We start from the raw sequence: 14,586 nt of genomic DNA, 5'->3' as shown, positions 1-14,586 counted from the left end.
TTCATGAGTGTGGGTTGGGTTATTTTTGTCTATCAAAACATTGTTATTTTCTTCCAACATGAGAGAACTTCATGATTAGAGAGTCTGAAACTGTAAATAATAGCATTAACTATTTAACTGGTTAGCTGGATCTTTCGAATCTTAATATTTACTTAAAATTCATTAATTTTTAATATTATGGAATGTGGGTGCTTGTACTTCTAAGTTTCTGTACTCCTAAGAATAGTTTTATTTTGCATGTGGTATTGACTGAGGAAAGGAATGTGAATTGCAGGAAACAGAGCATGGGAAAATAGAAGGACCAAGGAGCCTCAGTAGGATTGGTCTGAGTGTTTGGCCGTGCCATACATACTACCTACTCAGATTTCTATTCATTTTCCACTGACAAGACCAGCACTTATTGTCCATCCCAAATTGCCCTTAAAATATCATAGGCTGCAAGCTTGAATTGCCGCTCGACTTCTTGGGAAGATACTTCAATGCTAGTGTTGGGTAGAGGGTTACAAGACTTTGATGCTGTGATAGTGAAGGAGCAGTAATAACCCCACTAATTCCCCCGGCTATGACAACCTTAAGGAACTAATATTAGACAGTAAATGTATTATTTCACCTTGCATTTTTCAAAAAATATTTCATTTTGGTGGAGATTAGTTATTATATTCTGTTATCTTTAAGTGAAATAATCATCTTTTTAAAGCTAATCTTCATGTCTCACTTTCTTTAATTCAGTTTCAAATTTTTCTTTGACAATCCACTTTCCATTTTGTTTTGTCAGTGATATTTTTAAACATGAACAAAGTGAGAAAACTTTAGCTTTTGAGTCTATAAAAATGCAAAACAATGTATTTAAAAAATATATATAAAAATACTCATTACTTACTGCTCGTTACACTGCTTGCTTTTAGAGCAGCAATGAAGGTCCTCCATATCTGTCTGTCCTTGGCCACTCAGATGTAGAAGGATTCTTTATTGCTGCTTCCTTAACAATTTTGTTTTACCATTCAGGGTTGTTAGCTCTGAACTGAACCCCCAAATCTGGAGGACCAGTACACCACTCTTAATTTGGCCTCTAACTTTTCACTTGTTTGGCATGGATGACCCTCCCAAGAGGCAAAGCATAAAGCCATGACTTCAGCCAAGAAAGAAATAGTTTGCAAACCCTTTGTAATTACCTGGTTTTCTGCATTAATTACTCATTAAAATATGGTCTGATCTTCATCTAAATCACACAATAATAGACAAACACAATCTGCCTAAACTAATAACACACAAACAATTGTACTTTTCATATCTTTATTGAACACATTGTTCAATCATTCACAGTCCAGGCTGTAAAAAGAATGTGAACCCTTCTATTTAATAACTGGTTTAGCACCAAACGTTTCCTGTAGCTGTTGATCAGACTTGCACAATGACAAAGAGAAATTGTAGACCATTCCTCCATACAAAGCTGTTTCAGTTCATCAATATTTCTGGGTGCTCTTCAGGTCATGCCACAGCATCTCAGTTAGGTTAAGGATTGGACTCTGACCTGGCCATTCTAAAACACAAATTTTCTTTTAAACCATTCTGCTGCGATTTACTCTTGTGTTTCGGATCATTGTTTTGTTGAATCATCCAACTTCTATCAGGAGATGGACCGTTAGGCTGTATAATATCTTGATACAATTTTGAACTCATTGGTCCCTCAACAATTGCAAGCTGTCCAGGCCCTGAGGCAAAGCAGCCACAAACCATGCTGCTCCCACTACCATGTTTCACAGTTGGGGTGAGGTTTTGGTGTTAGTGAGCAGTGCCCTTATTCTTCCAAATATAGCAGCGTGCATTTCTGCCTAGAAGTTCAACTGTTGTCTCATCTGTGCACAGATTATTGTCCAAGAAGTATGGTGGAACATCCATATGGTCTTTTACAAACTTGACGTGCAACAATAGAACATAGAAATAGAAAACCTACAGCACAATACAGGCCCTTTGGCCCACAATGCTGTGCCAAACACGTACTTACTTTAGAAATTACCTAGTGTTATCCATGGCCCTCTATTTTTCTAAGCTCCATGTACCTATCTAGGAGCCTTTTAAAAGACCCTTTTATTTTGCTTTTTTTTTAAGAGAGCAGTGGTTTCCAACATGGTGTCCTTCCATGAACACCATTCTTGTTCAGTGCTTTTCTTATTGTGGTCACGTGAATAGTGACTTTAGCAAGTTCTAGAGATCTCTGCACGTCTTGTGCTGTACCCCTTGGGTTCTTTTTCACTTCCTTCAGCACTGCACATTGTCCTCTTGGCATGATCTTTTCAGGATGCCCTCTCCTAGGGAAAGTACAATAGTACTAAATTTCCTCCATTTGTAGACAGTTTCTCTTAATTGTGGGCTGATGAATACTCAAGTCTTTAGAAATGCTTTTGCAGCCTTTTCCAGCTTCATATGTCACTATAATTCTTCTAAGGTCCTCTGAAAGTTGTTTTGATCGAGGCATGGTGCACATAAACAGATCTTTCTTGAGAAGAGCAGGCTCTGTCAGTAACTTGACTTTGTGTGGCCTTTTTATAGGGCAGGGCCCCTTTACAATCCACACCTGCAATCCCATCTCATTGACTGGAACACCTGACTTCAAATAGTTTTTTGTAGAAGGCATTACCCCAGAGGTTCACATACTGTTTTGAACTTAGACTGTGATTGTTTCAATGGTGTACTCAGTAATAAAGAGAAGTACAATTGTTCTTCGTTTAGGCAGATCGTGTTTGCTTGCTATCATCACTTAGATGAAGATCAGACCACATTTTATGCATAATTAATGCAGAAAACCAGACGACTGCAAAGGGTTCCCAAACACTTTTCTTGCAACCGTAGCTCTCCGAGTCATTGAGGCACGCAAGCCTCCAGACCACAACAAGATTGTCCTCATTAGATCTGTTCTTTTTCTTCTCTCTTAAATTGTACTTGTTTGTTTAAATAACTGTTTCAGTACATCAGTTAATTGACAGTACTGCTGAAGTGTACACGTGTATGTGGCAGAGTATAGTTGTCTGTCTGGGAAGCAGATGTACTCAGGAGCTACAGATAATGCAGAAATGGGTATCTTTAGTTCTGGTGAAGAGAAACTCTCATCCCTGATTTTAAAATATCATCTGAATCATCAGCTATCTTCTGCTGGCAAAAAGCACATCCAGTACTGAGATGGCTACAGTGATGTAGCTTATATGATTCCCTGTGGGAGTTTCAGCCTTAAAATGGATGACCTTTTCATTATTCCACTTACTTTCACTTCCTGGGAACTTGATGTCCTTTTATAGCCTATCAGGATAGATGTTCCAGGTCAATGTATTTATGCCATTGTTTAAGCGTCAAGTGCACATCCTTCCAAATAGTCTCTGGTACAAGCTTGACCTTTTTCTCCTGTGTACTGATAATTGTTTAAAACAGTCATAGAGTCATCCAACAAAGAAGCAGATGCTTTTGGCCCAATGAGTTCAGAACAAAAGTCAGGCACCCATTAATCCTATACTACATTTTCTTATGTTCCCATCAACTTTGCTTCGGTTCTACCACTTCATTACCCATGAAGGACAATTTACAATAGGCAATTAATCCCTTAACTCAAACACCCAGGGAAACCCCATGTGCTCACTGAGAGAATGAACGAATTCTACACAGACAGAACTAGACGTTTGGATTGAATGCAGGTCACTGGGGCTGTGAGATGACACTTGTAGTTGCAATACTCTACTGCCATTTATACAAATGTACAAGAAAGAATCAACATGAACTGATAAAGTAATCCAGTGTTACAAATTATTACTTGTATACAATATGTTGGAGTCAATTGTTAAGGATGAGGTGATGGAATGCTTGATGACACAGGGACAATATAGTACAAAGTCATCATGGTTTCCTTCAGTGGAAGATCCTGTTAGAATTATTTGAGGAGATTACAAGTAGGATAGATAAACGGGACGCGGTGGATGTATATTTGGACTTCAGAAGGCCTTTGACAGGGTGCCACGCATGGGCTCTTAACTTGATAAGCAGCCTTATGGTATTACAGGAAAGTTACTAATATGGTTAGAGCATTAGCTGATTGGTAGGAGGCTGCAAGTGGGAATAAAAGGATCCTTTTCTGGTTGGCTGCCAGTGACTAGTGGTGTTCAGCAGGGGTCAGTTTTGGGACCACTTCTTTTTATGCTGTATATAAATGATTTAGAAGATGGAATAGATGGCTTTGTTGCCAAGTTTGCAGATAATACGAAGAATGATGCAGGGGCAGGTAGTGTTGAGGAAACCACTAGAATGCAGAAGGTTCACAAGGATGTTTCCAGGAATGGAAAGGTTATCATGCAGGGAACATTTGATGGCTGCGGGTCTGTACTTGCTGGAATTCAGAAAGATGAGGAGGAGGGAATCTTATTGAAACCTTTCGAACGTTGAAAGGCCTAGACAGAGTAGATGTGGAAAGGATGTTTCCCAAGGTTGGAGAGCCTAGGACAAGAGGGCATATCATCAGGATAGAGGGGTGCCCTTTCAAAACAGATAGAGAAATTTTTTTAGCAAAGGATGGTGAATTTGTGGAATTTGTTGCTACATGCAACTGTGGAGGTCAGGTCGTTGGGTGTATTTAAGGCAGAGATTGATTGGTTCTTGATTGGACATGGCATCAAAGGTTATGGGGAGAAGGCTGTGTACTCGGTTTGAGGAGAAGATAGGAAAAAAAAGATCATCCGTGACTGAATGGCAGAACAGACTTGATGGGCCAGGTGGCCTAATTCTGCTCCTATGTCTTATGGTCTATAAGCAATTGTTTTGAGAATGGGTTGCCACAGTAGTGTGGTGGTTAGTGCAACACTATTACAGCTCATGGCATTGGAGTTTGGAGTTCAATTCCAGCGTCTTTTGTAGGAAAGTTTGTACGTTCTTCCCACGAGCTTTTGGTGCTCCAGTTTCCTCCCACAATTCAAAGACTTAAGTTAATTGGGCATTGTAAATTGTCCTGTGATTACGGTAATGTGAAATAGGTGGGTTGTTGGGCCTGCAGCTTATTGGGCCGGAAGGGCCTTTTCTACATTGTATCTCTAAATAAATAAAATTATAAAATAAAACCAGTAATGAAATGGAGTTTTATTGTTTTGATTAGGAGGTAGTCTGCAACTGTGTGTCGCAAGCTCAGTCATATGGATGCAATCTTGTGGTGGGAATGGTATTGTACTCCTTTAGTGAATATTTAGGAATGAAAAATAACCCATTGTCTATATTTTTAAAACAATTCATGATGCAGAGATCTACAATTAGAACTGCAGTTATTTTATGTTAATGGATGGATCTTCATCCAAATGGCCTTCCTACATGGAATTCTGCCTGCTCCATACTAAAATATAACTCTTACTCTAGCACATTTTGGAATTTGGTGCTGGTGTAGCAGGTTTACCACATTAATGGATTTACAAGATTACTGGATGTTATTCCGAGTATAACCTTCTTCACACTTTTTTATCTATTCACAATTTATTACAAGGTAATATATTAAATTCTCCAGCAAATTAAAGTTTCAAGGGTGGATGGGAATGGTCTCAGTGAGCTAGATGCTTATTCTTTGGGATTTCCAAACAGTTGGATAGTGTATTTTTACTGCACAACTATTAGGGATATTCAGGTGTAAATAAATAAATCTGTATGAAATATAAAGTGACGGTCAAAGAATAAGTATTTAATTTGTCGATTTACAGAGAAACAAAGAGAGCTAGCCAGGAAAGGCTCATTGAAAAATGGTAATGTTGGAAGCCCTGTCAACCAGCAACCAAAAAAGAATAATGTGATGGCACGGACAAGGTGTGTATTTAGTATTAATATAACTTTTAGAGCTTCAAGAATATTCAAATGATGAATCATCTTTTCATAAGTTACTGTGATCATTTGTGCTGTGACTTTTTCATAAATGAGCAGATGTTGGGTAAAGAATGGTGCTAAGATCACCCATATTAAACAGATTAATTTCGGAAAAAGAACCATAAGCAATTAGAATCAGGAATAGGTCACTCAGCCTAAGATAGAGGAGCAGAATTAGGCCATTTGGCTCATTGAGTCTGCTCCATCATTTCATCATGGCTCATCTATTTCCCACTCAGCCCCAATCTCCTGCCTTCTCCCCGTAACCCTTCATGTACTGACTAATCAAGAATCTGTCAAGCTCTACTTTAAATATAACCGATGACTTGGTCTCCACAGCTGCCTTTGGCAATGAATTCCACAGATTCACTACTTTCTGGTCAAAGAAATTCCTCCTCATCTCTATTCAAAATGAATGTCCCTCTATTCTGAGGCAGTGTCCTCTGATTGTAGACTCCCCCACCACAGGAAACATCCTGTCCACAGCCGTTCAAGCCTGCTGTGCCATTCAATCTGAAAAGAAAAAAAATGTATTTTATCTAAGTTTCATTTTAATATTGTTCAGTACTTATTGTAATATGTAAAAAGACAGATCCACAAAACACAGCCAAAATATTCACAAGTACATGTTTATAAAACTAGGTGTCATACTTTTATCAGCTTTGTTTTGGATTTTTTAATCATAAACCTTCAGTTAGTTTTGAACTTGCCAAATGCAAATCCAGAACTCAATTTGTACCACCTCTTACCCTTTAGTGGTTTTCAGGAACTCCCTAATTTTAACTTTCATTAAACTCTCCAGCCTGTACTGTAAGGAAACTTCAAAGTTCCTTAACCTGGTTAACCATGTATTGAATAAAGCTTGAAGCTTTATAGCATAATGTTTATAAATTTAAAAATTGTACATAGAAATTAAGTTGTTATTGTGTGCTATTCCAATTGTACTGCAACGTATTATGACTTTGATTATTTATGGAATAATTGTGTAATTGCCATTAGCATTAGATATTTATAAATGTTCTTGCTGTGCAATACCTATAGTACAAGAGTACTACAATAGCGATTGTAGTATCTCTTGCTGTTTCTTTGATCTGTCACAAGGTGAAAATCTGCCTTATATCAAGGTCAGCTATTAAGCCATTTTATTTTACAACAGCTAATCTACCAAAAGCAGCCACTTATATGAGACATAGCAATTAAGGACATTCCCAGAAAGATAAGGATGTGACTGCCAAATTTAGAACCCTCTGGATAATGAGGTAAAAAGGGAAGTTTGTATTTGATGCTGACATTTTAATGTAGTGGAATGCCAGGAAGAGTGACAGAAGTACAGGAGTGAAGTTTAAAAAAATACAAAGCTAAAATAGGGCGGGAAAATATGTGTAGAATAAATTAAAAGAAAATACAATAATGTTTTATAACTATTTAAGGAGCATGCATTTGAGTCAAGTTGGTAATCAGTGGCGGGGTGGGGGGGGGGGGGAAGAGGGGAAATGAATGGACAAGGGAGTCCGTAACTTCTGCTATCTCCAAAGTGGGATCCTACCACCAAACACATCTTTCCCATCCCCCCCCCACTTTCTGCAAAGATCGCTCCCTATGCAACTCTCTTTTCCATTCAATTCATCCCTCCCCACTAATCTCTCTCCTGGGAGTTATCCTTGCAAGCAGAACAAGTGCTACAGCTGCCCCTACATCACTAACATTCAGGGCCCCAAACAGTCCTTCCAGGTGAGGCAGCACTTTGCCTGTGAGTCTGTTGGGGTCATATACTGTGCCTGGTGCTCCCAGTGTGGCCTCCTATATATTGGGAGACCGCTTCACCAAGCACCTAAGCTCCATCTGCCAGAGGAAGTGTGATCTCCCAGTGCCCACCCATTTTAATTCCACTTCCCATCACAATATGTCTATCCATGGCCTCCTCTACTATCGCAATGAGCCCTCACTCAGGTTGGAGGAACAACACCTTGTATTCCATCTGGGTAGTCTCCAACCTGATGGCGTGAATATCAATTTCTTGAACTTCCAGTAATGCGCCCCACTCCCCTTCACCCTTCCCCATCCCCTTTTTCCTCTCTCACGGTATCTCCTTGCTTGCCCATCTCCTCCCTCTGGTGTTTCTTCCCCCCCCGCCCATTTCTTTCTTCCCCCCCCCCGCCCATTTCTTTCTTCCCCCCCCCCGCCCATTTCTTTCTCCCCCCCCCCCCATTTCTTTCTTCCCCCCCCCCCGCCCATTTCTTTCTTCCCCCCCCCGCCCATTTCTTTCTTCCATGACCTTCTGGCGTTCCCTATTCGATTCCCGCCCTCCAGCTCTTTACTTTACCCCTCCCCCTCCCGGTTTCACCTATCACTTTGTGTTTCTCCCTCCCCTCCCCCCACTTTTTAAATCTACTCCTCGTCTTTAGTTTCTCCAGTCCTGCAGAAGGGTTTCAGCCCAAAGCATCGACTGTACTCTTTTTTTCTTAGATGATGCCTGGCCTGCTGAGTTTCTCCGGCATTTTGTATGTATTGCTTGGATTTCCAGCCTCTGCAGATTTTCTCTTGTTAGTCCAAAACTAGCAGAAGGATTAGAGAGGGAACAGGGAACTTTTTTTCCACCCAGAGGATAGTAGCAGGCTGGTACTTGCTACCAAAATGGCTGGGTAGAGACAAACTCTGATCATGCTGAAACGGTTATTAGTTGTGTATTCTCTGAGCTGTACCCTGTAAAGCTATGGACTAAGCTTTGGAAGTTGGGATAGGAAGGGTCATTCTTCCTAAGTAGTTGTAGGTATGGTGGTCAAAATGTCCTCCTGTATCATGACTTCAGTTCTGTAAATTAAACAGACTTAAAGCAGTTCCAGCACTTACCTTATCTCTATAAAATGTAATAGCTTTCCAATGAAATCGGGAAGGACAGGTGGCTGCATGAATGTCAAACTTTGGATGATATATTAAAACTGAATCATTCACAGCTGAATAAAATAGGATAAAAGGTTTTTTTTAAATTAAGAGTTTGTAATTTGTGATTTTTGGCAGGTTGGTTGTACCAAATAAAGGATATTCTTCCCTAGACCAAAGCCCAGATGAAAAACCTTTGGTTGCTCTGGACACTGATAGGTATGTTATATTCAATTATATTGAGGTTCGATGTCTATGAATGACCAGAGACTGTATTTCCAAGTCAGGATAATGCATGACTTGGAAAGGTTCCTGCATCTTACTCCCAGGCACCCTTTGCTCTTCTTGGTTTTATAAGTTGTGGGTAATTATAGTCCTGAAATTCATACTTCAATAGTAAAATTCTTTGCATGCTGTGTTAATTGCAAACCTATTTTTAGAGTGAGTTTTAAATGTTCCCTCAATAAATATGAACATTTCATCCTGGCTCTTAACAAAATTAATTTATCTTCATAAAGCGGTCTCTTTACTAAATTTCAGATGCTTTAGTCATTTGAGCATCTATTTTATGTGTTTTTAAAAAAATGAATTTTATGTACTGATTGCTTCTACCAAATTGGTCCCTGTGTAACATTTTTGCCCTGAACATAAGATTCTGAAGGACCATGTATATCTAAGGTAAGACTTTCAAAGACTTGCATTTTTGAAAAATTAATCTTTGCCTACTTCTATGTAATTGCAGTGATGATGACTTTGATGTGTCCCGGTACTCGTCGTCAGGCTATTCTTCAGCTGAGGTGAGTTATTTGTAATGACAAATCATTTGATTAAAGAGTAAGTGCTAAAGTAAGTAATTAGTAATGTGTTCTGCTCAATTACATGCTCACAGTTATGTGTTTAAATGTTTTGAATTTGTCGTCTTAGATTTTATTACATATGGTCCGTTTGTACTGTATGCTCTTGCTGCTTGCATAATTTCCTTGTTCAAACATCAGTCTGTAGTCATTGTTGACTTATTCACTGAATTGTATATAAATCAACCTGCTCTGCTGGCCCATACTATGGACAACAAAGGTCCACTTCCCATATCTCTGAAGCTGCCAGTTAAAGCAGATGAAACTTTGTCTCCTTTAGTGTACAACTGCAAACAAGGCACAAAGCTCATTGGACATCAGTGGTTGAGCCCCATATCTGAGAAAGGATGTGCTGGCATTGGAGAAGATACAGAGGAGGTTTGCGAGAATGATCCTGCAAATGAAGGGATTAATGTGTGAGGACTATTTGATGACTCTTGGCCTGTACTCACTGGAATTTAGAGAAATGAGTGAGATCTCATTGGAACTTACTGAATAGATAAAGTGGACATGCAGAGAATGTTTCCATTAATGGGAGAGCCTAGTACCAGAGGGCACAGCCTCAGAATAGGACATTCCTTTAGAACAGAAATAAGGCAGAATTTTTTTAGGAGAAGGAATCTGTGAAATTCATTGCCACAGATGCCTATGGGGTCCGAGTCTCTGGGTTTATTTAAAATAGTACTTAATTAGTATGGACATCAAAGATTATGGAGAGGAGGCAGGAGAATGGGATTGAGAAAGAAAATAAATTAACCTTGATCAACTGGCAGACCAGAGCTGATGGGCTGAAGGCTTAATTCTGCTCTTATGTCTTATGGTCTCCTGTAAACCTCCAAATTGTGAACTTTAACAGCCCACATCTCAAGGCATTGAGGAGATAGCATCAATGCTGAATTAACTGATCATCCTTGCCACTGGGATGAAGTAAACCAAATGTGAGCGTGCACTCCCAAACCATACTCCTCAGCATTGAGTCTACTTCCAGACAGTCAACTCCAATGGACTAGTTATGCCTAACATCAACTTTGGAAGTATTCATGTTATTCCAAACTCTACATTAGGAAGAGATCACCATGAACTCAAAGCCTCTTCAAAAAAAGTGTAAGATCCACACCAATTCTTGAACATCCCTAGCCCGTGACCATTCATATTGGAGATGGAACATTCAGAATGGCATAGTGAGTCGTGAACCGTGAGCCTATTCTTCAGGAACACCCAGAACCCAAGTGTAAAAAGTAGAAGTGCACCACCTCCCAAAATAGCCACTCACCCCATCAAGCTTGTCATATCTCTCCGTGGCAGAGTTTATGGATTCCAATTTGTTCTGATCAGACCCCTCAAGCCACTGTTCTAGAAAGAATGAAAATCTGGGGTCCACAGCCCCTAGGTTAATGGTACATGGTCTATGGAATTTTAAAAAAAGTTGGGAAGCCCTACTCTAAGCTCTTGCATATACCTATCCAAGTACCACATACAAAATGCTGGAGGAGCTCAGCAGGCCAGGCAGCATCTCGGAAAAGAGAACAGTCGACGTTTCAGGCCAAAACCCTTCAGCAGGAATGAAGTTGAAAACTAGGGAGTAGATTTAAAAGGTGGGGGGAGGGGAGAGAGAAACACCAGGTGATTCCTGGAGGGGAAGAATGAAGTAAAGAGCTGGGAAGTTGATTGGTGAAAGAGACAGAAGGCCATGGAAGAAATAAAAGGAGAGAGGAGCACTAGATGGAGGCGATGGGCAGGCAAAGCAGTGAGGTGAGAGAGGGAAAAGGGAATGAGAAATCATGAAGTGGGGGGAGGGGCATTACTAGAAGTTTGAAAAATTGATATTCATGCCATCAGGTTGGAGGCTACCCAAGCGGAGTATAAGATGTTGTTCCTCCAACCCAAGAGTGGCCTCTGCACAACAGTGGAGGAGGCCATAGATGGACATATCAAAATGGGAAGTGGAATTAAAATGGGTGGCCTCTGGGTGATCCTGCTTTTCTGGATGGAGTGTAGGTGCTCAGCAAAATGGTCTCCCAATCTACGTCGGGTCTCACCAACATACAGAAGGCCACCCCAACAGACTGACAGGTGAAGTGTTGCCTCACCTGTAAGGACTGTTTGGGGCCCTGATTGGTAGTGAGTGGGGGTAAGTGTAGGGGCAGATATAGCACTTGTTCCGTTTGCAAGAATAAGTGCCAGGAGGGAGATCAGTGGGTAGGGATGAATGGACAAGGGAGAGATCCCTGCAGAAAGTGAGGTGGAGGTAAATATCTGCTTGGTGGTAGGATCCCACTGGAGGTGGCGAAAGTTTTGGAGAATTGTGTGCTGGATGCAGAAGCTGGTGGGATGGTAGGTTGGGAAGAGGGACACTGCACTAGGGTGGCGGCAGGATGGGGTAAGAGCAGATGTGCATGAAATGGAAGAGATATCGAAGTGCTTGTACATTTCCCAATCAGTTACCCAGATGTAGGATATCTATTCTACTCACCACAACTCTGGCCTGAATCTACAACCTACAGATTCACTTTCAAGGTCTCTCTACAGTTCGTTCTAATTTTTTTTATTGTTTGCCTTTTGCACATTGCTTGTTTGTCAATCATTGCTTATGCTTTTTTTCATAATTTTACTTCTGTAAATGCCTGCAAGAAAATGAACCTCAACTTAGTATGTGGTAACATATGTACTTCAATAGTAAATGTTATTTTAACTTCGTAATAATCTGGAAAGGCAGTGTGTTATGAAGCACTTATGGTAGACAAATTTAGTATGTCTGAAAAATAAATAGGGATCCTATTAAAATACATTGAACACTATGAGTGTGTATGAGATCAAACCTGTGACAATTTTGAACCTATGCTGAATAATGTTCTTTATGCATGATCATCAAATGGGATGCATCATAGATCAAAATAATTCAAACAGTATTTGAATAATTCCAAATGAATAAGATGTGCTGAAATGTCTACCTCATCTGCAGTTTTCTTAGAAATTTACTCTTCAATTTTTCTCCACCTTTTCTTGATCCTAGCCAAAACGTTATCTCATTTTCTACTGGTGTGGAGTCAGTTCATCTATTTCAGGTGAAAGCTTGTAGCTGATGGCTTAAACAATAGGCAGACTAATCCATCAATGGTACTGTATTTTTGTACATTTTTCCAAGCTAGATACATGAAGTTTAATTTGGAGAGCCCAGAATTAATTTCATGTATGTCTCATGTAACAAGATATTACTGCAAATTTAAATGAACAGAACTCCCATATATCACCACTAAATAAATTTTATCTTCAGATAAAATATTTCTTAATAAAACTGTACACATCAGCACTGTACTAAGTTCTTCAAGAAAAATCTATTTGCCATATAAATGTATGCATAAATAGAAATCATACCTAAATGATTGATTCACATGAGTGTCATCTGCAAGAGGGTGGTTATCCCTCTTGATCATAATTGTTCTCCTAGAGAGACATTTTTAAAAAAGTGCACACGCATGGTGGGAGCTGATGCATAACACAACAGTTGCAGGAAAACTGAAATAAATGAGAATGTTCAGCAAATCGGATGGCATCTGTGGGGGGAGAAAGTAAAACTAAGCAGGGAAAAAAAGCTGGTTATCTGAAATTGTGACAGTTTAGAAATCCATATTGCTCTTAGTGCTACCATCAAAGAGATACAAGATGCACACTCATAGGAAAATAAGAAATAGGAGCAGGAGTAGGCCATCTCGCCTGTCAAGCCTGCTCCACCATTCAATAAGATCATGGCTGATCTTACCATAACCCTTTAATTCCCCTGGTATGCAAAAATCTATCCAAGCTTGTCTTAAATATTTTAGAAACAGTTTCTGCACTCCGCTATCACATTTCTGAGTAGACAATGAACGTATGTACCCTACTTCACTATTTATGTCTTGTGCACTACTTATTTAATTTTTTCATATTATACTTTATAGTTTAATTTATTACACTGTACTGCTGCCACAAAAAAAACAAATTTCATGGCATATGCCAGTGTTAATAAACCTGATTCTGATTACCTGCAAATATTGAATGTCGCAATGAGTCCTGATGACTGCAACTAGCCAAAATAGATATGAGATATTTTTCTACGACTTAGTGTCACGTTAAGGACCAGGACAGCTTTCAGTCAGAATGATCCGTCGATACTGGAGGCGGTGAGAAAAGTCAAGAGCATGCATGTACCACAAAGCATTGAATGTGAATTTGTTATGATGATGACGACAATGTTCAAAGAATTGAGGAACGGGTTTATTGTTATACATACTGAGATGCAATGAAAAACCTTGTCATGCATACTGTTCATACAGATCAGGTCATTACACAGTGAGTTGAGACAGAACAAGTCATAACAGCAACAATGCAGAATAAAGTGTAACAGCTGCAGAGAGAGTTCAGTGCAGGTAAACAAAGCTCAAGAAATCGGGTTTAAAATATTCGGTGAAAGCCAACTGTGAGATGAGGAATTTATTTTATATATTTTGCATTGTGATCAACTATGCTCTACCTGAAGATTTATTGAAATTCTTGAAAATGAAACAATTGGAAACTGGGGGTTGGAGGAAAATAAAGAATGAAACAAACTGGGGAATAATGTGCTATCTAGCCACTTCTATTGTTATGAGTGATGGACAGACCTGATGGACAATGGGGTGCAGAGTTAACCATTCCCCCCCCCCTGAGAACTACGAACTATTGCTGTTGCTATGCTGCTATTGAGAGAGAGAGAGAGAGAGAGCACAGGCAAGAACATCTGCTACAGATAGGAGGGGGAGAGAGACTGTTGATTTACTGTATTTTCTCTCCTCTTGGATTATTTACCTTCCACTACAAGGACTTTACTTTGCTCGTTAACATTCCTCAGGAGATAGCAGGAGTGGCCTGATTTGATGGACACGGTCATTCAGAGTTGATGGATAGCTGAGACCCCGTGAGTGGGGATAAAAGACAGGTCTGGAGAGACACACTGACT

General features: G+C 39.7%; 1 protein-coding gene across 2 annotated transcripts in view; it reads left to right on the top strand.

Moving 5' to 3' along the window:
* fam219aa (family with sequence similarity 219 member Aa) overlaps positions 1–14,586 on the top strand; it is a 44,633-nt gene that overhangs the window by 20,003 nt on the left and 10,044 nt on the right. For both annotated transcript variants that reach the window (XM_073064244.1, XM_073064243.1), the window contains exons 3-5: positions 5,718–5,820; positions 8,896–8,976; positions 9,500–9,554. In XM_073064244.1, the coding sequence (XP_072920345.1) occupies positions 5,718–5,820; positions 8,896–8,976; positions 9,500–9,554 (239 nt within the window). The remainder of the gene's footprint in view (positions 1–5,717; positions 5,821–8,895; positions 8,977–9,499; positions 9,555–14,586) is intronic.

Source organism: Hemitrygon akajei, chromosome 13, assembly GCF_048418815.1.
Source record: "Hemitrygon akajei chromosome 13, sHemAka1.3, whole genome shotgun sequence".
In the NCBI taxonomy this organism is placed as follows: Eukaryota; Metazoa; Chordata; class Chondrichthyes; order Myliobatiformes; family Dasyatidae; genus Hemitrygon; species Hemitrygon akajei.
Note: the sequence above shows the minus strand (reverse complement) of the source record. Positions and strands in the feature narration are given on the sequence as shown.